At 41.2% G+C, this 23722-nt stretch overlaps 2 protein-coding genes across 4 annotated transcripts in view; one reads left to right on the forward strand and one right to left on the reverse strand.

Moving 5' to 3' along the window:
• The window catches only part of SCG5 (secretogranin V), a 36414-nt gene extending 28636 nt beyond the window's left edge, over positions 1–7778 (forward strand). For both annotated transcript variants that reach the window (XM_033952400.1, XM_033952399.1), the window contains 2 exons: positions 3443–3493; positions 7106–7778. In XM_033952400.1, coding sequence (XP_033808291.1) covers positions 3443–3493; positions 7106–7222 — 168 coding nt within the window. In that variant the 3' untranslated portion in view covers positions 7223–7778. The remainder of the gene's footprint in view (positions 1–3442; positions 3494–7105) is intronic.
• Positions 7779–21474: 13696 nt separating this feature from the next.
• FMN1 (formin 1) overlaps positions 21475–23722 on the reverse strand; it is a 119532-nt gene continuing 117284 nt past the window's right edge. The window contains exon 17 of one of the 2 annotated variants that reach the window (XM_033951595.1): positions 21475–21945. In XM_033951595.1, the coding sequence (XP_033807486.1) occupies positions 21877–21945 (69 nt within the window). In that variant the 3' untranslated portion in view covers positions 21475–21876. The remainder of the gene's footprint in view (positions 21946–23722) is intronic. The other variant, XR_004540101.1, reaches the window with a different exon arrangement.

Here is a 23722-nt window from a genome sequence, read left to right on the forward strand (position 1 = left end):
TAAAGGGTATTAACGTAGAACAAAATCTTTTCCAGAGAAAGGAAAATGGTAAAACCAGAGGACATAATTTGAGGTTGAGGGGTGGTAGATTCAGGGGCAATGTTAGGAAATTCTACTTTACGGAGAGGGTGGTGGATGCCTGGAATGCACTCCCGAGAGAGGTGGTGGAGAGTAAAACTGTGACTGAGTTCAAAGAAGCGTGGGATGAACACAGAAGATTTAGAATCAGAAAATAATATTAAAGATTGAACTAGGCCAGTTACTGGGCAGACTTGTACGGTCTGTGTCTGTGCATGGCCGTTTGGAGGAGGATGGGCAGGGGAGGGCTTCAATGGCTGGGAGGGTGTAGATGGGCTGGAGTAAGTCTTAACAGAGATTTCGGCAGTTGGAACCCAAGCACAGTACCGGGTAAAGCTTTGGATTCGCGCCCAGAAATAGCTAAGAAGAAAAAAAAAAAAAAAAAAAATTTAAATTGAATCAGGTTGGGCAGACTGGATGGACCATTCGGGTCTTTATCTGCCGTCATCTACTATGTTATGTTACTATGTTATGTTACTATGTTAACACACAGGAATAGATGAAAAAACTCATGCAATAGGTACAGAGATTCTGAAAAAACAAAATTAAATGAATCAATGCTTTATTCAAAAATAAGTTAAAAAAGTTTAGCACATGAAAATTAAAGCAATTTAAACTTAGCTTTCGGCTAAACAGAAAAAGGACTCACCAGAACGGACTGTTGTCTCACATATAGAAGCGCAAGTAGCGCGGTTTAGCTGCTTTGAGAGGTAACCAGAGCGGAAAAACCGCCATGATTTTAAAGGGCTCTGAAGGATGTGATCACGCGCGAAAACACGTGATGACGTCATAGCACATACGGAAAAACAAAGGTGCCAAAAGACTGAAGAGACACTGTCAATCGAAATATACTGAAGAAATAAAAATAAAAATGAAAGAATGAAAAAATGAAACAGATGTGAATTGCATCAAAGAATTGATAACATAAATCCTAAATTACAAAAAAATGCTGAATTACAGAAAAGCGCGCCACTCGATCTCACTGTTAAGACCTAGTGGGTGCAAGGTGTTTAATTTGAAAATCCAATACTGCTCCCTCACATGTAATTTGGCTTTTAGGTTGCCACCACGAGGTAGCACAGGGACTTCCAAGATGGAAAATTTCATTGAAGTAAGGAGATGGTTTTCAGTCACCCAATGTTGGGTGAGGGGAGCTTCCATTACTCGAGGTGTTCTCCAATACGCACTTTAATACTTCTGATGGTGTGTCCCACGTATAATTTATCGCAGGGACATTGGATGACATACACAACTCCACTGGTAGAGCAGTTAGTAGAAGGTATATTAGTACGTTTATGCATCCACGAGGGTAAATTGATGCTAGTAAGAGGCACACTGTACGGGCAAACTTTACAGGATAAGCAAGGGGAATGACAGCTCCCAGGTGAACTCAATGCAGGACCCTCTGATAAAAATTGGGACCTTGTCAGACATTGTTTGAGGTTACGACTACGAGAGTAGGCGAAACGAGGGGAATCATGAAAAACAGCGTGATGTTGTAAAATACTCCAATGTGATTTTATGATGCGTTTGATCTTGAAAGCTTGCTGAGAATAGGGAATAGTTGATTTTCATTGGCTTCCTGTTATAGAATGAATAGTTTTTAAATTATGTTGTTTAGTTTTTAAGATTTTGTAAGGCTATTACCTATTATAGATAGGTGACAGGTAAGCCAGCTGATCCAATATTTACTATACATTTGTTAGGAACTCGTAAGCATGCTTACATTTATTTTGCTTTGCAATACCCTGTTCTTAAGGGGTAAAGTTATCTCTATATGAAAAGTCTTTAAAATATCAACTGGCCAAAAGATGGAATATATTACTGGTGAATATTCAGATGTGTTCCAATTATTTTCAGTTTTGCAAGATACTGAAACATTTTCTATTTTCTAAATTTTTTAATGCACCTTATACTTGATAGTTTTTTGATTTTATGATGTTTTGATAGATGACTGTTTAATTTTGATCAATTTCTTGATATGTAAACCCGCCTTGAAATTTTTGGGGGGATTTGATAGGCTATAAATACCCATCATCATCATCATATAAAGAAATAGAGGGGCATCATCAAAAGATACGTCTAAGTCCGATTCGGATGTATGGTACTAGTCGCCCAAAGTTGGCAGGGGGAAAATGTCCATTTTCGAAAAATACATCTAGAATATATTTTTTTGAAAATCATCTATCTGGACATCCAGGCTATTGATCATCCAGACCGCCAGTACATCTATATTTATACCACATTTTTGACCAAAAAATCATCCAAGTCCTAAATGCCCAGAACAAGACCATATGGGCATGGAACGGGCCAGAATTCTGAAGGACTGGACACCTAGACATGGCAACAGAGCAGTGGGGGACCTTATAGGGCACTGCTGTGAACTTCACAAAAATGGTGCCACATAAACATCTCACCAGAACTCCCTTATAGGATATGGTGAGCCCCCCCCCCCCAAACACACTATACCACCTGTCTACAACCCCAATAGCCCTCATGGCTGCAAGTGGCATCTATATGGCAGTACAGTAGGGGTTTGGGGTGTTTTAGTGGGCTCACATTTTCTACCATGAATGTAGTGGTTAGAGTGGTTTATGGAGTCCTCAGCATGGTTCACTAGCCACCCACCAGGCTTCTTAAAATATCTTTATGCAGCTCTGCTAGGCTTTCCTATAGCAGGTGCTGATGTTCTTGAAACAAGTATGAACTTTTTTATTATATTTGTGGCAGCGTGAGGGGGGGGTGTCAATGATCACTGAGGGAGTGTGTTGAGGCTTTATGTTGTCTCTACAGGGGTTATCTTGTCATTTTGGATACCTTTTTGCCATTTATATCTGCTTTTACATCATCTTAAGCCACAACATATAATTTTCGTCCATGAAGTCTCGTGAGAAGTTTGATTATCCCTAAGTATAGGTCAGCCCACATCCTGCCCAAATCCCACCCTAACCACTCCTCCAGATACACCCCTTTCAGCTCTGGGTGCACAGCAGCATTCAGATACCTAAAATGTTCCTGGATAAGTCCAGAAATTCAGTATGATTATTGGCACCTGTCTTTAGGTCATCCAAGTGCTGACTTGGGTGGGTTTATAGACGTGTTTAAGTTTTGATTATGAGCCCCATAGCATTTTACTTTATAGCAAAAACTTGATAGCAAAAAGATATTTATGAAAGTTACATATGGATTTTTAGTGACACTTTTTATAGAGGTAATATCACTGAAAATCAGATATGTGGTCGAAGGACTACTAAATATTGATGTCAGAGAGCATTTTCTTACATAATTTATTCCAGGTTTCATCTCCTAAATGATTTAATGAAATACTGACAATATAATATAAGCCTTTTAATATCTTTTTCAGAACAAGAATTTGTTATTTGAGAAGATGAAAGGAGTAAAAAGGAGAAGAAGGGTAAATTTCTGTGCATGTCCTCTTCAACTATTTTCTTTCTATTATAGAATATGAAGTCAGTAAGAAAAATTAAACAAGACTACACTATGGGCACACAAAGGGCACCTTTCCCCTAAAGTCACCCAAATTTTTCCAGACAAGCAGAATATAGATATTGAAATCCTTATAGATAGGTAACATCATTCAGTAGAGCCCGGTACAGGAAACTCCCCAGCACTTGAAGAGAGAGGGATAGACCTGAACCTGGAAAGAAGGACAAGGAGATGCTGAGGGTGGAGAGAAAGTGACAAGCAGATGTCAGGGAGGGGTCAGTGCGGAGGGGAGCAAAGGCTATATGGGATTCTGGAGGAGGGGAAAGAGGAGCAAAAGCTGAATGGGTTTCAAAAGGGACGTGGAAGAAAGGGGAGGGCGAGGGGAAGGGGAACAGAATCTGAATGAGACTCAAGTGGGGAAGGGGAATAGAAATTGGATGGCATGAATGGGGAGGAAAAGAAGAACAGAAGATGTATGGGATCCAAAGGGGAAGGGGAGCAGAAATTGGATGGGACTTGGAAGAATTGTGATTTGGTGATTGAGTGGGAGAGTATTGGAGGGCAGAGCAGGGAATAATGGGTTGAAGAAACTGAATGGGAATTTGGAGGGGATAGTGAAGGAGATTTGATAGATAATGGTGAGACAGATGGGGATTTGGAGGGGATAGGCATGGAAGGGGGCAGTTAGATGGGCTGGGAGCATGAGTGAGGGTATGAAATGGGGGCAAAAGGAAGGGGCTGAAGTGTGCATAAGGAATGGCAAGTCAAATGTAAGGTGTGGATAAGGAAGACCTTGAAAAGAAGATTGTGTTGGAGGCAAAAACATATAGTAAAAACATTTTTAGGTATATTAGAAGCAAGAAGCCACAAGAATCAGTTGGACCTATAGATGACAAAGCTATAAAAGGTGAGCTCGGGGAAGACAAGGCCACAGCGGAGAGATTAAATAAATTCTACTTCAGTCTTCACTGAGGAAGATGTTGGGAAGCATTTTTTGATTTGATTCGATTCAGCTTATTGAATTGATGATTCAATTCAATTCACTTTTCCTGCCCAATTGGGTATTTTTTTCAAACATCCTGGCAGGTTTATTTTGTAGCCTCTTCATTCACCCCACCACCCTTTGCCCTTTCCAACCCCACACCAGTGCTGTGGTGCAAACAAAATAAACAAAAAAGATTTTTCCTCTCTCTGTTAGGACCTAGCCCAAACTCGTTGCCTAACACCAGCTCTGACTTCAATTATAGAAAAGATGGTGGAAGCTATGATCAAGGACGGCATTTGCGAGCACATCGAGAGAAATGGCCTACTGAGAACAAGCCAGCACGTATTCTGTAAGGGAAGGTCGTGCCTAACGAACCTTCTGTACTTCTTTGAGGGAATAAGCAGTCTGGTGGACAATGGGGAACCTATAGACATCATTTACCTCGATTTTCAAAAGGCTTTCGACAAGGTGCCACATGAAAGGCTGCTTAGGAAGCTGTGGAACCACGGGGTGGGAGGGGATGTGCACAGATGGATCAAGCACTGGTTGTCGGGTAGACTGCAGAGGGAAATTATAGACCAGTGAGTCTGTAATCAGTGATGGGCAAAATTTATTTATTTTTTAATAAAAACTAATACTTTGTTTTTTTGTGTATTTGGGTGGGGCTGTCTAGTATATGGAGAAATTTTCCAATATGTGATTTTATTTAAAATTATAAACTGCTTAGATTGCATTGTAAGTTTGCGGTATATCAAATTGAATAAATCTATTAAATCTGAAGAACAAAATTACAGAGCATATACATAAGCATGGATTAATGAGAGAAAGCCAACATGGATTTAGTCAAGGGAAATCTTGCCTCACCAATCTACTGCATTTCCTTGAAGGGGTGAATGAACATGTGCATAATGGTAAGCCAGTTGATATTGTATAATCTGGGGTTTCCAAAAACATTTGACAAAGTTCCTCATGAAAGACTCCTCAGTTCAATGTGTGGTAGAAGCAAAGAAAACAAATAGAATATTAGAAATTATCAGGAAAGGAATGGAAAACAGATGACAATGTTATAATACCAAGGGGGTGAAGGGGAGGGAAAGAGAGAGATGCTAAACCATAGGGTGGGATGGGATGGGGCGGGAGGGACAAATGGAAGGAGACTGAGATACCAGACCTAGGGTGAGGAAAGGAGAGGAGAGATATGCTAAACCATTGGGGGGGGGGAGAAATGGCAGGGAAGGAGAGAGAGATGCCAGCACATGAGATCTGATGGGATGGGGAAGGGGAGGAAGGAAGGAAGTAAAGGAGAGGGGAGAGATGCCAGAGCATAGGAGGCAGGGGAGACAGAGAAAGGAGAGAGAAAAATGGAGAGAGGTTGAAGCTGGAATGAATCGTGTACCTTTCCTTCCAATGCCATATCCAATGCCAACATTTCTTTCCTACTGTCTTATCTCTCTCTCTCCCTGCCTTGTGCCCTGGGTCAAACCTATTCCCCTTCATGCAGCATCTATCCCTTCCTCCCCTCCATTATCATATAAAATATTTTTCTCTCTCCCCATGCACCATCTCTCCCTGCCCTCCACCCTATGTCCAACATTTCTCCCTCTCTCTTCTCCATGCATGTATCCCTCCCCTCCACCATATGGAGGATTTCTCCCTCTCACTCCTTTCTACCTCTTTGTTGTACTCCCTTCCTCTCCTCCACCCCATGTTCAACAATTCTTCCTCTCTTCCCCTATGTGCAGCAGCTTTTCATCCCTCCTATGCCCCTATGCAGCAGCTTTCTGTCCCTCTCTCCTATCCCCCTTTGTGGCTGCTTTCCATCCCTCCCATCCTCCTGTGCAGCACTTCCCGACCAACCCCCCCCCCCCCAGATCTGACATACTGTTGGGTCTCCTAATGCACTAGCGGTGGCAGCAGATGGCTAGCATATGCAGACTCTGTACAGGCTAGTTGTGGCCTGTCTCACCAGGGCTTCCCTCTGCCATATCATCAGTGACACGGCAGAGGGAAGGCCCCAGTGAGGCAGGCCATGAGTGGCCTGTTCAGAACCTGTCTGCTAGTCATTCACCACCACCGCTGCTGCTGCTGCTGCTTTAGGAGACCCTGGAGGTATGTCACCGGGGGTGAGGGCTGTTCATCGGATCGATGAGTCTGTTTTTTGGGGGAAAGGAATTGATTCGAATCAGCAAATCAGCACTATATGGCATAAATGCACGAGGCGAGTCTCTTTTATTTGAAAGGAAGCTCCGGAATGAGAGGGAATAGGATGAAGTTAAGAGGTGATAGGCTCTGGCGTATTCTAAGAAAATACTTTTTTTTACAGAAAGGTTGGTAGATGCATTGAACAGTCTCCCAGAAGAGATGGTGGAGACAGAGACTATGTCTGACTTCAAGAAAGTGTAGGATAGGCACGTGGGATATCTTAGAGAGAGGGAGAGATAATTGTTACTAAGGATGGGCAGACCGGATGGGCCATTTGGTCTTTATTTGCCATCATATTTCTATGTTCTGAATTCTTTTCTTCTGTACCCCATTTCACATCCCTCTATAGACATTCTGCTGATCATTTACTACTTCTATTGTCCTCTTTTGCAGAGTGTGAATCCATTCCTGCAAGGACAGAGGCTTGACAGTGTGGTAGCCAAGAAATCTGCCCCACATTTTTCTGCAGAAGGTGAAGATGACGACAAAAATAAGGAAGAAGTGTTGTAAGAGCTGGCAAATGATTGAAGCAAATGCTAATCCAAAAGAAGTGAAATCATGTCTATGTACAGTAACACCTTGAGAGCACAACATGCTTAGTACTGTACAGATGTGAATCAAAACATCTGTATTTATTAAATTACCCCCCTCCTTTTATGAAGCCTTGTTAGGCTTTTGTATCGCTGACTCCAGCCGTAAAAGCTCCAACACTCGTAGAATTCCTAAGAGCGTCAGAGCTAATACCGCCATGCCAGCGATAAAAAGCCTAATGCAGCTTCATAAAAGGGGGCCTTAGGTTGTTATACAGTAGCTTTGTGTGAACTAAATGCTAAATAGGAACTTTCAGTTTTGTTGTGAAATTTAAACTCTGGTGCTATTTTAGCAGTGTTTTTGATAGCACCAGTATAAACTATTGAAAGAGTGGCTGCAAACCAATTTATTTGATATACCTAAATTTTTACATTCTATTAATGATAATAAAAAAAACCCACAGCACTTTGTACTATACATTCCTATTACTGTGTTGGGGTTTCTTTCCTTGCTGAATAACAATAAATAATCCTTTCCCCGAGGGGGCATGCTAGAATGGTGGTTATTTTGTCTTTCTCTCATCCTGCAATGCTGATATGATCCACTAGAGCAGGGGTAGGCAATTCCGGTCCTCGAGAGCCGGAGCCAGATCAGGTTTTCAGGATATCCACAATGAATATATATGAGATGGATTTGCATGCACTGCCTCTTTGAGATGCAAATTTATTGTGGATATCCTGAAAACCTGACCTGGCTCCGGCTCTTGAGGACTGGAATTGCCTGCCACTACTCTAGAGAGTTAGAGGATGCCCATTTGATGTATCGCTAAAATTCAGCACTTATCCATTCTCCAATGAGGCACGTAACTTACAATTAAAGAGGTCTAGAATAACAATAGTCAACATTACCTATTCAAATAATTATTTAAAGTGTACAATGACCCAGCAGCAGTGATCCTCAGGAGTTCATAAACTTACTCTGAGGTCTCTACACGTACCCTCTCTTCTACTAAATTGCACTAGTGGTTTTAGAACAAGGAACCGCACTGCTCCCGATGCTCACATAGTTCTTATGAGTGTCATGAGCAGCGCAGGTCATTCAGCACAGCTCCTGGCGCTACAATCGCTAGCACAGTTTAGTAGAAGAGGCCCTTAGTTCATTGTTGGTCCAAAAACACTTAAATTCTTTTCTATTTCAATGTCAAATTGGAAAATGTTTTAAAATATAAATATATAATCCTTTTAGACAAAATATGTTACTCATCTTAAATACTGGTCCAGTCAGAGGGGATACTTATCCGACATGAATCATATTCGTTCTTTAGCTGTATCAAGAACCATTCTCCAAAATACCAAAAACAGGGGTCCTTTTACTAAGGTGCGCTAACTGATTTAGTGCACGCTAAAGATTAGCATGCGCTAAATGCTAACATGCCCATAGAATATAATGGGCACTAAATTGGTTATCGTGCCTTAGTAAGAGGACCCCATAATGTTAAAAAATCCCTTCTCCTATATGCCTAACCCAATTGATTACACTGGCCGGTACTCATTTTGGTGTCTTAAATGTTAGACCTGTTCTGGGTATATTTGACCTGCTGATTCCAAAAATGGCACTCATTTTCTCCTAAATATCAAAAACTACACTGCTGATGAGTATTGGAGGGAGCAACCACAATCATTCAAACAGCAAGTAAATCACAAGACATAATAAATAAATTGGGGAGAAAACCAAACCTCAATACAGTGGGTCCTGGGCCGCAAGATACCCAAAGGAACCTGTATTATCACTGGAATTTAAAAAAAAACCTCCACAACATATATATAATTCAGTCATACAATTCAGTACCTTGCGGCCCATGACCCACTATATTGAGGTTTGGTTTTCTCCACAATTTATTATGATTTACTTGCTATTCGAATGATTGCGATTGCTAGTGCTGCCCAATTCACGATTTGAATCGATTCACCGATTCATTTCGGGTGAATCAGTTCGGATTGATTCAAAAACAAAAAAATCGGCCTCCCAATTCGGCGAGTGACCCTCCCCTCCTCTCCCCCTAAAGCAGGATAGGCAGTGCTGCCTCTTGCTGGCCGGCCGCTGCCGCTCCTGCTTTAGAGGGCGAGTGGGGAGTGTCAGTCGGGAAGTGCTTCTGTCTGGCTTCTCTCCTGGCCTCCCGGCATCAATTTACCTAATTTCAGCAGCCTGGATAAGATCGCTAGTGCTAGCGATCTTTGCAAGCTGCCATCGGGTCTTCCAAGCTGCCTTCTCTCTGCCATGGTCCCGCCCCCTCCTCTGACATCAGGGGGGACAGGCAGGCCTTCAGGGGTGGAGTGTAGGCCTTCAGGGGTGGACAAACCTTCAGGAGAATGGGCCCTGGTATAGAAGTACACGGAGGGAGGGAGGGAAGGGGGGGGTTCAAAGAGACGTGCATATGCTGGACTTTGGGGGGAAGAAATAATGGGTCTAAAAATAGAGGATAGGGAGAGAGATGATTGGCAATGAGATTTAGGGAGGAAAGGAACAGAAAGGAAGAGAAGTTGGATACAAGGGATAGTGTGGAGGGGGGGGATAGAGATACTGGATAGGAGGGTATTTGTGAAAAAGAAGGGAGAGATGGTGGACCCTGGGGTGGTGGTGAAGGAGGGAGAGATGCTGGATGAAAGGGTAGTTGAGAAAAGATGGATCTATGGATGGAGATGAAAAAAAGGAAAGATGTCCGCCGCGGGAGCGGACCGCTGGGCAGGATGGACCTCTGGTCTGCCTCAGCGGAGGCAACTTCTTATGTTCTTATGTCAGACCTCTGGGGGAGGGAAGGGAAATGGAAGGGGAGGACAGAGATGGCAGATGGATGGTTAGCATGGAGAAAGAAGGAGACCCTGGCAAGCAAGTTATCAGAAGACAACCAGAGTCTGGGACCAACAAGATTTGAATAATGACCAGACAACAAAAGGTAGAAAAACTAATTTTATTTTCTGTTTTGTGATTACAATATGTCAGATTTGAAACATGTATCCTGACAGAACTGGTGTTAGACTGCGAATGTGAGCTAGGATTTAACAGAGAGAGGAAAAGTCTTTTTTGTTTGTTTAAACCACAGCACCAGTGTGGTTAGGAGAAGGCAAATGGGGTGAAGAGGCTATCAAAGGGGTGAAGAGGTTATAAAATAAACCCACCAGGATGTTTTAAAAAAACAAACAAACACCCAATTGGGTAGGAAAATTGAATCGAAAAATCGATTCAATAGGCTGAATCGAATCAAAATTTATTTTTCCTGAATCAGGCAGCACTAGTGGTTGCTCCCTCCAATACTTGTCAGCAGTGTAGTTCTTGATATTTTGGTGTGTGCTTTCAGCTATACCACTGCTCCCATTTTTTATTTTTGTTATAGTTTTAACTAATTTTCTTCTATCAGCTCAGGTTTTGGTTTGGTTTTTTTTTCAAAAATATTTTATTGAATTTTAATAAATCATTACAATTTAATCATAAAATGATGATAAAAAAACAAGTAATACAATTTACCCCCCCCCCTTTTACAAAACTGCGCTGGAAGTGTTTAATGCCAGGAGCCGCGCTGAATGCTGCTATGAGTTCCTATGAGTGTCAGGAGCAGCACACAGCATTCAGCGCAGCTCTTGGTGTTAAGAAAACGCAAGCACAGTTTCGTAAAAGGTGGCCTTAGTAACTATAAAATAATTATAAAATAAGCTAAATGTCAGGGTTGACCCCCCCAAAATACTTATGTATAAACCTTTACTCCTTCATATTCAATAAGCAATTCCAAATCTTTTAAAAAATTTTCATATTTGCCACACTTAATTGCATAAATTTTCTCATATTTGCTATAGAAACAAACCATGTTCCATCATATGTTATATTCCAATTTAGAGAAACTAAACTAAACTAAACTAAATCTTAGGTTTGTATACCGCGCCATCTCCGCAAGCGCAGAGCTCGGCACGGTTTACAGAAGTTAAGAGGAAAGGAACTACAATGAAGGGATAAAGGAGAGGGACTAAGAAGATAGAGAGGGACCGATTGCTAGAGAACGGGAGGTAATTAGATTTTTGAAAAGAGCCAAGTTTTCAAGTGTTTGCGGAAGGATTGGAAGGAGCTTGAATTTCTGAGCGGGGGTGTGAGGTTGTTCCAGAGTTCTGTGGTTCTAAAGAGGAGGGATGTTCCAAGTTTTCCTGCGCGGGATATACCTTTTATAGAGGGGAAAGACAGTTTCAGTTTTTGTGAGGGTCTAGTGGGGTGTGGGTTTGAGGAGTTCCAAAAGAGTGGGATAACGGGAGGGAGGACGCCATGTAGGATCTTGAAGATTAAGCAAGCACATTTATAGAGGACTCTGGAGTATACTGGGAGCCAGTGAAGCTTGGAGAGGAGTGGGGAGACGTGATCGAACTTGCCTTTTGCGAAAATAAGCTTGGCCGCGGCGTTCTGAATTAGCTGAAGTCTATGGAGGTTTTTCTTAGTTAGGCTTATGTAGATGGAATTACAGTAATCCAGTCTAGAGAGGATGGTAGATTGAACGAGGACGGCGAAGTGAGAATGATGAAAGCAGGATCTCACTCTCCTCAGCATATGAAGGCTAAAGAAGCATTTTTTTACCAAGGAGTTGAGGTGATCATTGAAGGAGAGAGAGGAGTCTATGACGATGCCTAGGACTTTGCTTGAAAACTCAAGCTGAAGAGTGGGGCCGGATGGTAGTGGGATGGAGGTGGGTAAATGATCTAAAATTGGGCCGAGCCAAAGTAGTTTTGTTTTGGACTCATTCAGTTTCATTTGTACAGATTGGGCCCAGGATTGGAGATTCGTTATACATGTGGATATGTTATCAGCAAGGTTTGAGAGGTTTGAGTCGGTCTCGAGGAGGATGAGGATGTCATCAGCGTAGGAGTAGAGAGTTTCTAGGGGGGATAGATGAAGGAGTTTCAAAGAGGACATGTAGATGTTGAAAAGGATAGGGGAGAGGGGTGAGCCTTGCGGGACTCCACATTTTGGCTTCCGGGGGGGGGGGAAGAGGTACCGTTTGTGTTAACGGTGTAGGAGCGGAAGCGTAAGAATTTCGAGAACCAATCTAGGACTGTGGAGCTTATGCCTATTTCGGAGAGTTGGAAGATTAGGATGTCGTGGTGGACGACATCAAAGGCTGCGGAGAGGTCAAATTGTTGGAGAACAGCAAATTTGTTGCGAGAATGGAGAAGACTTTCCAATTAGATAAAATTGTTTTGATTGCAATCACTATTAAATTCTTAAGTAACTGGTTTTTTAATATGTATTTATTGTAGATTTAAGACCATATTCTCCCAAAATAATTATTGAATAAGTTAGTGGTTCTGTAATGGAAAGTAAATACGACACAGGTCTAGTTTTTAAGATACAGAACATGTGCCATATACCACTCTTTTCTCTGCTTGCCCATTAAAAAATCAGAATATTTTAATGTAGTGTTTATATTAATATCTTTTAAGCATGAAAGAAACATATTAAAAATTAAAAGAAAAATGTATAACATTAAAATCTACTTATTTCATACCAAAAGCACAAGTTCATGATACCAACTTTCCAGTCATTTGACACACAAGAAGCTCCTTTTGTAAGACTTCCAAGAGTGGGATCTGCCAGGACAATCCCGCATAAGATTCCAATGATAGTCTGACATCATGTGTACATCCCATCTTCCTTGGTATCTGGTTTCCATTGTTTTTATGTCTTGGTGAAATCTTTCACCATGCTCTTCGCTTAAGTCACCAAGGTTCTCTGGAAAGTGATCTAAGTTACTGTGCAGATAATGGACTTCAACACTCATGTTACAGCCAAGTTTGTTGAAATTAAAGGGCATATCCTCTACTAATTGTGTATAATTGTCTGCCTTCTTGTTGCCAAGAAAGTTTTTCGCAACAAGAACAAATGAAGACCAGGCACATGATCCGATTTCATTCATTGATGCTAAGAAATGTGGGTCATTTATAAGTTGTCTGATCTGTGGACCATCGAAAATTCCTGCCTTCAGTTTTTCCATGGTAAGTCCAGGTAACATATGTGCTATGTAATCAATGCACAAACCATCTTTATTCAAAGCCTTTACAAATCATTTCATCAGGCCTAGCTTTATATGTAGTAGTAGCAGTATGATTCTCTCTCATGCTACCAAAGGTTCATTGATTACATTTTGTCCTCCAACCACCATATATTCCCTAGTAGGCCAATCTTTTTTTTGTCCAATGTTCATGTTTGGCTCTACTATCCCAAAGGCATAAAAAGCAAGGAGACTTTGTGTAGCCACTTCAATTAACCATCTTCAAATCTACACAAATCACTCATTGATGTTCTTGCTTATTTACCTTTTCCAAGACTAAAGAGATGGCCTTGTACTCTTCTTTCATCCTGGTGGAGTGACCAATTGGAATAGCACCATATTTTGTTGCTGTTTTTTAAAAGAACACATTTCAAACTACGTTTTGAACTGTCAATGAAATGATGCCACTCACTTAGGTTATATTCTGAAAGACCCATTTTCTTCAGAAGATATCTGATATCATTGAAGAATACTAACGTTGTTGTCTTCGATAAAGAATGGCAGCAAGTCCTTTTCTCTCCTTCGATAAAATGTAATTTTCATTTCAGGCTGAAGTATATTCTTTTCCTTTAGTCTGGAGGCAAGCAATTCAGAAGACTCCTTGGAAAGATTTAAATCCCTGATCAGATCACTCAATTCATGCTGGTCAAAACGTTCACTATGTGAAGTTGTTTGGGAATCATTGTCACTGCCCCCCCACTTTCTTTACCATGTGCAATATCATACATGCAAAACTCATCCTCAGAGTTGTAGTAGTTCATGGAAAGGTTGAACGGGTACAAGGTCCGAGTACGGAACAGGTCTCCTAGCTGAAGGTAGATCAGGGTAAGACCACTTGTCACGATTATTTCAACTGATGCCTATGATATTAACAATATAAAAATAACAGTCATCAAAGTGGTTTTTCGGTTCCCCTCAAACCATTGGTACTCCAAATTTCAGGCAGCTTCTCTTTCCATTTGTCCACTGGTGCAAATGCTCCGTACAAGTTTTGCATACAATATGAGGAGCCCTTGACTTATCTTGATCTCCAAGCTTGACACCAAAATAACCTACATATGCTCTTTTACAAACTTAGAAATGGGTTTTCTACTTGCTTTCAGTGTGTACTCTCCACAAATATAGTAATATATATTGGGATGATTCAAACAGCTCTATCTTGAAGTAGCCATAACTTCTACAGTGTTTGATTTGCAAAAATGAAATGATATGAGTGGGAATATACACACACCTACTATACGATCATAACTATTATACAGTTAAGTTACTTACTTTTTACAATCCAATGGTTTGGATGTAAAAGTACAGTTGGAAATAAGTAAACACTTTCATTATATCTGCTAGCTTGTATGCAAAAACACAAATCAAGTAACAGAAGACAAAGTTGAAAAACCTGTTATAATTTAAATTATGTACAATTGTTTTAAACAGATCAGGTTGAGAAACTTTGAAATACAAATTTATGTAGTCTAAGGAAACCATGTTTACTATCTAAATTTTTTGCAATAATTATATAACAGAACAAAGGCGATTTTGTCATTTGCCAGTGTGCATTAGGAAGTAGATGAATAGTTGTGAAACAAAGGTCATTATACACAAAAAAATGTGGGTGATTTAAATACATAAGTTTCCCATTCAAAAAAGAAAGCTTGTTATGACATCTTGATTCTGCAGAAGAGATCTTTCAAATAGCAGTAAAAAATTCAACCATATCTATGAAACTAGAGCTGATGCGGTCTGTCCAATGCAATTTTCTGAATCAGTGCCCCAAATAACCCCAGGAACAGGTCAAAACCCGAGGCACCAAGAAAAAATTTTTTTTTGTTGGCCTGTGTTATTATAAAAATCAATTTCTTTGCCTATCATTAAGATGCCAACAATGCTAAGATGTTCACACATATAGAGGGACATTTTCCATATGATGTCTATATTCAGTTTTGGACCTTTTGTGAAAAACATCCAAAAAGTAGCAAATGTGATCATTTTCAAAGCAGAAAAACATGTATCTTTCTGTTTTGAAAATGGCCATTTCATAGAAGTTTTTGTACTCAGTGCATCTTTTTTGAACCATTTACAGAAAAAAAGACCAAAAGAAAAACCCACACAAATAAAACATTGGGATTTAGGAGGGTCCAGCATCTACACAACCATTTGGTAACTAAACCTTGCTTGAGTTTGGCAGGGCCACTGAACTCACAATGTCACAGAAGCCGACACCCACTACAGGGAAATGCAGCTCACCACATCCATACAACCAGGAAATTTGTAGCCAAATAACATACCAGTCACTGCATTGCTGTCCACATAAAGAGCTCTTTAACTCTCTTCTGTGAGAAAAGGTATGTTCCCACCAGGGTGTGGAGGATAGGACCACATTCATCAGACATAGTGCACTGAGCATTCATTTGGGATGTCATTAAGCACAGTGGGAATTTGTTAGCCCCTACTGTGTGCATTGTCTGTTTGAATGATAGTGAGGAGCCTCGATGAAAGGTGATGGTTAAAAGGTGATTTTTGCAATGCATAGCCATAAGTTGAAGAGACTGGGACACCAGACCAACATCCCACCCAAAAACTGACTTGGTCATAGTTTCCAAATCTTCAATATTGCAGGCCAGCAGACAGAAATGCATTCTAGGCCACAGAAAGGGTCAGGTTCCTCAGGACCCCCTCGTATGTGACTCTACTTTCATGCATGTACATATCTATTGCTCAAGGTCTTTTTCAGAATCAAGGGGCCCCACCTTCAAAGCAATTTAACTGATTAGCAATGGCCGCTGACCGGTTAAATTGCACATAACTGGCTATCCACGAATATTCAGCAGGAGATAAAATGGTTATTCATTCAATTTCTATACCGTTCTCCCAAGGGAGCTCAGAACGGTTTACATGAATTTATTCAGGTACTCAAGCATTTTTCCCTGTTTGTCCTGGTGGGCTCACAATCTACCTAATGTATCTGGGGCAATGTGGGGGGGGGGGAATTAAGTGACTTGCCCATGGTCACAAGAAGCAGCATGGGTTTTGAACCCACAACCCCAGGGTGATGAGGCTGTAGCTTTAACCACTGCGCCACACACTGCCCACACTCGCTGAATATGTGCAGTTAGTGCATAAATGAGACCCAACTATCTTGGTGGTGTTTCAGGGATGGGTCATACTTAAGACCTAATATTTAGCACTGACTGGGCAAGGTTAGCACATAAATAGGACCACATATATAGCAGTTCTATCTTTAGGTGCTAGCTGATGACTGGTTATTGCTGTATATCGTCTTAATCAGTTATCAGCTGGTGACCAAAAATGAAACTGGATATCCAATGCTGGTCTCTGGACAAGGTCTTACGTGAATATCTTTGTTCAGCGCCTGCAGCAGGCAGTGCAGTTAAAATCAGCTGAAAATTGAGCCCAATCTCTTTCCTTTATAACCCCCTTGAATATTTATGAGGGAGGAAAGAAAAAGGGATTGGAACTTGTATAAAAACAAAAAAAACGTGGATACAGATGTTCTGGAGATAATTTATTAAACATTGACATATAAATTAACTCCAGAACATCTGCATCCAAAGTTTTTTGTTTTCATCGGTGGATTGTTTCCACTGTGGATTATTGGGTCTCCCCATTTTTCTTTATTGGAACTTGTATACCACCTTTCTGTAGTTGTACAACTACACTCAAAAGTGGTTTACGTACAGGTACTTAAGCATTTTTCCTATCTGTCCCAGTGGACTCAAAATCTATCTAATGTACCTGGGGCAGTGGAGGATTAAGTGACTTGCCAGGGTCACAGGAAGTAGCATGGAGTTTGAACCCCAGGGTGCTGATGCTGTAGTTCTATCCACTACACCACACTGGCCAGGAACTTCCTCTCCAATGTTAGAACTGATATCGGGAAGAAGGTTTGTGGGCCAGTGCCTGGACCTTACTTTGCTTTAGTTGCAGCGGTCGGCAGCAGCGGCGGACCGGGGTGTGTGTGTGTGTGTTTGAAGTGGCGGTAGGCAGCAGCAGTGGGGGCTGGACCGGGGGGGGCAGGCTTTGGCTTCGGCGCTGGAGGGAGGGGAAGCGATCGCCTGTCCCGTTGTCCCCAAGGACAGCTTCGGGATGCTGTCCCTGGAAACGGGACATTTTGGCGTTCTGAAGCTGTGTGTGGGGACAATGGGACAGGGGATCTAAAAAGGGGACAGTCCCATTCAAAACGGGACGTATGGTCACCCAAACCCCTCCCCACCCAACTGTACCATATCAATAGCCCTTATTTATTTATTCAGATTTCTATCCCATTCTCCCGGGAGCTCAGAATGGGTTACAATTGACATTCACAGTAAAGTTACAGGACAAAAAAATTATAGGCATTCGAAGAAGAGGCAGGTGAGGGGACGTAGAGTGAGAGAGAAGGGGAGGGGAAGCAAGAGGAGCAAGGGAAGGGAGGAGGGGCAGAGATGGGGGAGCAGGTGTCATCTACGAGGGGGTGCTGAAATGTTCTCAGTCCAACTTCCTAAATTCTGAGCTTTATTTTGCCACTTTAGCTGAAAAAAGTTATTTTATTTCGTTAAATGCCAATTTACAGAAACAAAATTCTATGTTTTTTAACATTGTTAAAGATCATTGATTGAACCATATCCAGGTCATTCCCTTCTTGGCTGGCCTCAGAATTTTTCAGCAACTCCCCCTCGTATATGTAGGCATAGTGGGATTTGAATGTACTAGTTAGGAGTGGGATATAGGCCTGGTTCCACATCTCTATAGTCCACTGCACCACCCCTAGGCTACTCTAGAAACCTGTTTGCTGCTCTAATAGGACTGGTCATAACATCTGAAAATCATACAGACAGGTATGTACTGTTTCATTCACATCTTTGGGGGATGGGAAGGGGTGTGTGGGGAGTGTGGGATGGTCATGCCTTCATCCCTCTAGTGCTCATCTGGTCAGTTTGGGTACATTTTTGGCACTTATTTGTTGTTAAAACAGAGTCTAAACTTAAAAGTCCAAACTGTGCCCTGAATTTTTTTCTAAAATGTTTGATTATTACAGAAAAAGGTCCAAATCATAAGCCCACCTAAGTCCTGTCCAAACCACACCTCCAACATGCACGTCAAACAACCACCAAATCTATCTAGAAAATGAGTTTCAAAAATAGCAAATTGGAAGGGTTTGGCAAGAAAAATGTTCATCTGCTGCTTTATGCCACCTTTTGGACATTTTTATTTTCCAAAAATGAGACCCAAAGTCTTTTAAGATGAAATTGGTGGTCCGGTGTTTAAGAAAGGGCTCCTGGAAACAGCCTGGAAAGGAGTGAGGCTGCTCATTGTAATATTGGACTCTTTAGTCCTCAGAGACCTATAAGACTATATATAAGTAGTCTTTTATTAGTATGCAGTATTATTTATTGATATTGATACATGTTTGATGTTTCACATACTGATTATGAAACATAAAACTAAAGTTTCATCTTGAATTGTCTTTATTTATAGACACTATATGAGTAATTTGAGGACATTTCATTTACATCAGGGGTGTCAAAGTCCCTCCTCGAGGGCCGCAATCCAGTCGGGTTTTCGGGATTTGCCCAATGAATATGCATGAGATCTATTTGCATGCTAATAGATGTCATGCATATTCATTGGGGGAATCCTGAAAACCTGACTGGATTGCGGCCCTCGAGGAGGGACTTTGACATCCCTGATTTACATACAGCTGGCATTTGGGTCTAATTCACATGAAAGTGTTCATTTACTGGATGGACACAGGATGAATGCACAGGGCTCAATTTCTTCCTTTCTTCCAGAAAAAAAGGGCTATTCTTGGGCTCTGGCATGACCTCACCATTCACCTTTGGGGGAAACAACCTGGGAGCCATTTCCAGTGTTAAGGTGCTGTACACTGTCCGACAAGATCTATCCATCATTTCTCAGCAATTTGAGAGGTCCCTAAAAGTATGGCCCAACATCGTTCTCTCTGCTTTAACAGACAAATAGCATTCATGGAATACACAGCTGGGGGATACTCAGATTTCACATAGCTAGGCAAATGAGTGGCGTGATATTGGTAATGACTTGTTTATTAAATGACCTATAGAAAATGCTGGAAAAAAGTTTTTTGCCCACAGAACTGACAGCGGCTTGGTGGGGACTTTGGCCTGGGGCAAATTATATAACTACCTCAGGTCAGGAGTACCCGACCTGGAAGAGTACTTGTAGGCAGTGCCTGATTTCACTGTTAGGATGTTGGGTGCAGCTGGGGTAGCTGTACCTTAGGTTGGGCCCTCCTTGCTGCATGGTGAAAGATGCCCTATTGAAAAAGCGCATGGCCAACAGCCTCGTGTATATAGTGGCAGACCATAAAGTGTTATCTCATCAAAAGCTTGGGTTGGCTCAGGAAACTTGAATGTTAGACTTAACATTTTGACTGAAAAATGTAAGAAATTGTCTTGAGTTATCGACAAATGCTAACTCTGGAGATTCTACTTTATAGTGGAGAAAGAAGGCCGAAATGTGCAAATAGAAGCCTTCCTTATCTATATTGACAAAGAAAGGTGTTTTGATAAGAGAAGTAAATGAAGGTCCGAAACTGATCAGTATTAATGAGAGATGTCTTTGGAAAAGTAAATGATGCGGGTTTTTTTACCCTAAGAAAGCAGGATATAAATGATAGTCTATTATCAAATGTGGTTGAGTAACAGTATGTAATAGACTTTTTCCATTGTCCTATGCCTTATACTTGAGCATATTTGCTTAGATTAAATTCAGCGTTCTGAACAGATATCTTGCTGATGCTGTTGATTTTTGTACAGATGGATCTATTGCCTTATTTATGGTTGAGGACTATAAATGTGAGCATTTGTATTGCCAGACTTCTGGGCAACTTGGAAGCAGATAAGTTAATAAGATATCTTATGCAGCTCTAATATAAGAACAGCTTTATTAATCTCATGTAGTACAACATAAGAATTACCGCTGCTGGGTCAGACCAGTGGTCCATCGTGCCCAGCAGTCCGCTCACATGGTGGCCCTCTGGTCAAAGACCAGCGCCCTAACTGAGAATAGCCCTACCTGCATACGTTCTGGTTCAGCAGGAACTTGTCTAACTTTGTCTTGAATCCCTGGAGGGTGTTTTCCCCTATAATAGCCTACGGATGAGTGTTCCAGTTTCCTACCACTATCTGGGTGAAGAAGAACTTCCTTACCTTCTAGTAATTCCACCACTTAGTATAATAAATACAAGAAAAGATACGATCTTTGGAGTTATAGCGCCCAGAATATGGAATTCCTTACCATCATTTATTAAGGAAGAAAAATCACTAAGTAAATTTAAAGGACTGTTAAAATGCTGGTTGTACAAGGATGTTTTTGAGACCTAATTATCGGAGTCTCTATTGATCCCATTCGTTGTTTAAACTCACGAGTCCTCTGTTTTAGGTTTGGAGAAATTGAATTTAAAAAAAAAGAAAAAGTTCCTAATTTTCTATAGTTTCTTACCCTCCATTTGTATTTTCCTTGAATGTATACTTTACTATACTTATTGTAGTTCTCCCTACTTCCCTTATGTATTGGTATGTCATGTCCATCTGTGTTGGTTTTAGTTAATAATTAAGACCCTGTTTTAATTGTAAATCACTTTGAATTAATGATATTGCGATACATCAAAATTTTAATAAAACTTGAAACTTGAACTTGAAACTTACATTTATACGGAATCTGTCCCCTTTTAACTTTAGAGAGTGCTCTCTCGTTCTTTCTACCTTGGAGAGGGTGAAAAACCTGTCTTTATCTATTAAGTCTATTCCCTTCAATATTTTGAATGTTTCGATCATGTCCCCTCTCAGTCTCCTCTTTTCAAGGGAGAAGAGGCCAGTTTCTCCAATCTCTCACTGTATGGCAACTCCTCCAGCCCCTTAACCATTTTAGTCGCTCTTCTCTGGACCCTTTCAAGTAGTACCGTGTCCTTCTTCATGTATGGTGACCAGTGCTGGACGCAGTACTCCTGGTGATGGTGCACCATTCTCCCGTTATTATGGCAATGACCCATACACTGCCATTGATTTGGTAGAATGTAAAACACAAGGCAGAGGAGGAATGATGCAGATCTAGGGGAAATGCTTTCATTCTAAAGATGCGCTGCTTGACTAAGTTACATCCTTTAGAAAGGACATGTATATTATTTCAGGAACTTTATTTTAGAATCAGCAAAGTTAATTTTTCAAGACAAACTGCTCATCAAATATATAAATTTATGTTTAAAAAGAAGTTATTGTCCTTGGTGATTTGCTCCATATTTCCAAGTAAAGCTTGTGCTTCTGCATTTGTTTAGCAGTTCTTGAATAAATCCTTCAAGGGAAGTGCTACATTTTAGTCTCTTTTAAGCAATATTCATGTATATGAATCCTCAGTTTTCACCCTGACAAATGACACATCATTTACTGATACTACGTACATGTAGAAAAGTCATTTGTTGGTTAGTTTTGGAGGCATCAGCCACATGGAGACAATATGACAAGGTGTTCCTCCTGAAACGGGGCAGGTAGACCTTTCGCCATTGCCTTCAGTCTTAGACTCATTGCTGCCCTGGAGATTCTCTCAAGTGCTGTTCAACATTTGCCTCTTTCTGTCGCAGCCGCTCTTTCTGTTTAAGAAGAAAACCTTTATTATAACATTTTCTCTGCTATCTACTAAAGTCTACTTTGTAACAACCAATAATATTGTACGACTGAACTTTTATTTCTCATTTTTCTGTATTGCCTTTCCTGTAAGCCTGCAAGCTTGTTTACAACAGTAAAACTACATATCATTAAATAAAATAAAAAATACATATTTACATTTTTTTTTAAACCAGAAATTTAATAAAGCATTATAAACACTTAAGGGGAAGCAAGTTCCAAAGAGAAAGACTACAAGAGAATACCCTCTGGTTAGTAGCAACAGGTTGAATATACATAGGGCACCTGCAACAAAATTTGATTAGTAGAATGTACAGTATAAATGGCCTTATAGAAATATTGTTCAACATAAAAGCAGAGGAGATCATCTTATGACAAATTCAATATATCATAGCCAAATTCAGCTGTATGTCATCTCTTTCCTAATAGAACTAATAGATTTGGCTACCCTATGTGAAGGTGGCTTTTCACTATTCCACCCCTTGAACTTCAAACTTGAGTGTTACATAGAACACAGAAATATGATGGTAGATAAAAGCCAAATAGCCCATCCAGTCTGCCCATCCACAGCATTCACTATCTCCTCCTCTCCCTGAGAAATCCTACGTGCCTGTCCCATGCTTTCTTGAATTCAGACACTGGGGCCCGGATTCTGAAAAAGGCGTCCTGATTGTAGGCAGCTGTAGGCGTCCTACAGCTGTCTAACCAGCCAATCGGGATGCAAGTTTATAAAAAAAAAATGCTCCCCAGGCAGGTTGCCTATATTGAAGGCGCTTCCAGGAGCCTGGGGAGGCCCGCAAAACCGCCTAAGCTCGCCTAAAGCTAGGTCTAGCCTTAGGCAGCAGTACGTGTCTCCCTAGGCCAGCGGGAGACGCGTACAATGTAGGCCTACAAAATGCTGGCCTACATTGTAAGTAGATGCGGCCACTGCACTTCTCGCGGCAAGTATAGTGGCCACAGATGCTAGTCCCCAACCTGAATGATCGCAGCAGGAGGGAGCCCAATCCCTCCTGCCCAAAGACCGGACCCGATCCCTCCACCCCAAATATCACGGCAGGAGGGAGTCCAACCCCTCCTGCCTGAAGACCGCCAACCCTCATGATCGCCGGCAGGAGGGTGCCAAATCCCTCCTGCCGGACCCCCCAATGAACCCCCTCCCTGGACTCCCCCCCAATGAAACCCCCCACCCCTCCCTGAAGATCACCGACAGGAGGGTGCCCAATCCCTCCAGTCGGACCCCCCATTGAACCCCCCCTCCCTGGACCCCCCCCAGGTATCAAGGTGGGGAAGACCCAACCTTCACAAAAAACAATTATAAATAGATGAATAGATTTACTGAAAGGTGCTATTGCACATTTAACCTATGCTATTTATTGTAGGTTCCATGTTATGCAATTGAAATGCATTGAAAGCATAGGTGTGCACTAACATAACTCACTTTAGTAATTCCAGCCCAGAATTTGCAGAATTTTAAAATACTGTGCTCAGAATGTTCAACATTTTGATGCAGAATTCCTAAGTTTATTGTGTAGAATTTCTCCAAGAGTAAACATTTATATATGTATCTTTGGAGTATGAATATAAAATTATGCAATGTATATAACTGTACTTCCCCGCATATAGGCCGCCCCTCTGCATAGGCCACAGAAAAGGGCGACCTATGTTTAAAAAACCGGATGATAAGCCACCCCATGGTATTATCCACGGCTTATCTTCCAGTACATTACCTGGCTTTTTCAACCA

The sequence above is a fragment of the Geotrypetes seraphini genome, chromosome 7 (assembly GCF_902459505.1).
Source record: "Geotrypetes seraphini chromosome 7, aGeoSer1.1, whole genome shotgun sequence".
NCBI lineage: Eukaryota > Metazoa > Chordata > Amphibia > Gymnophiona > Dermophiidae > Geotrypetes > Geotrypetes seraphini.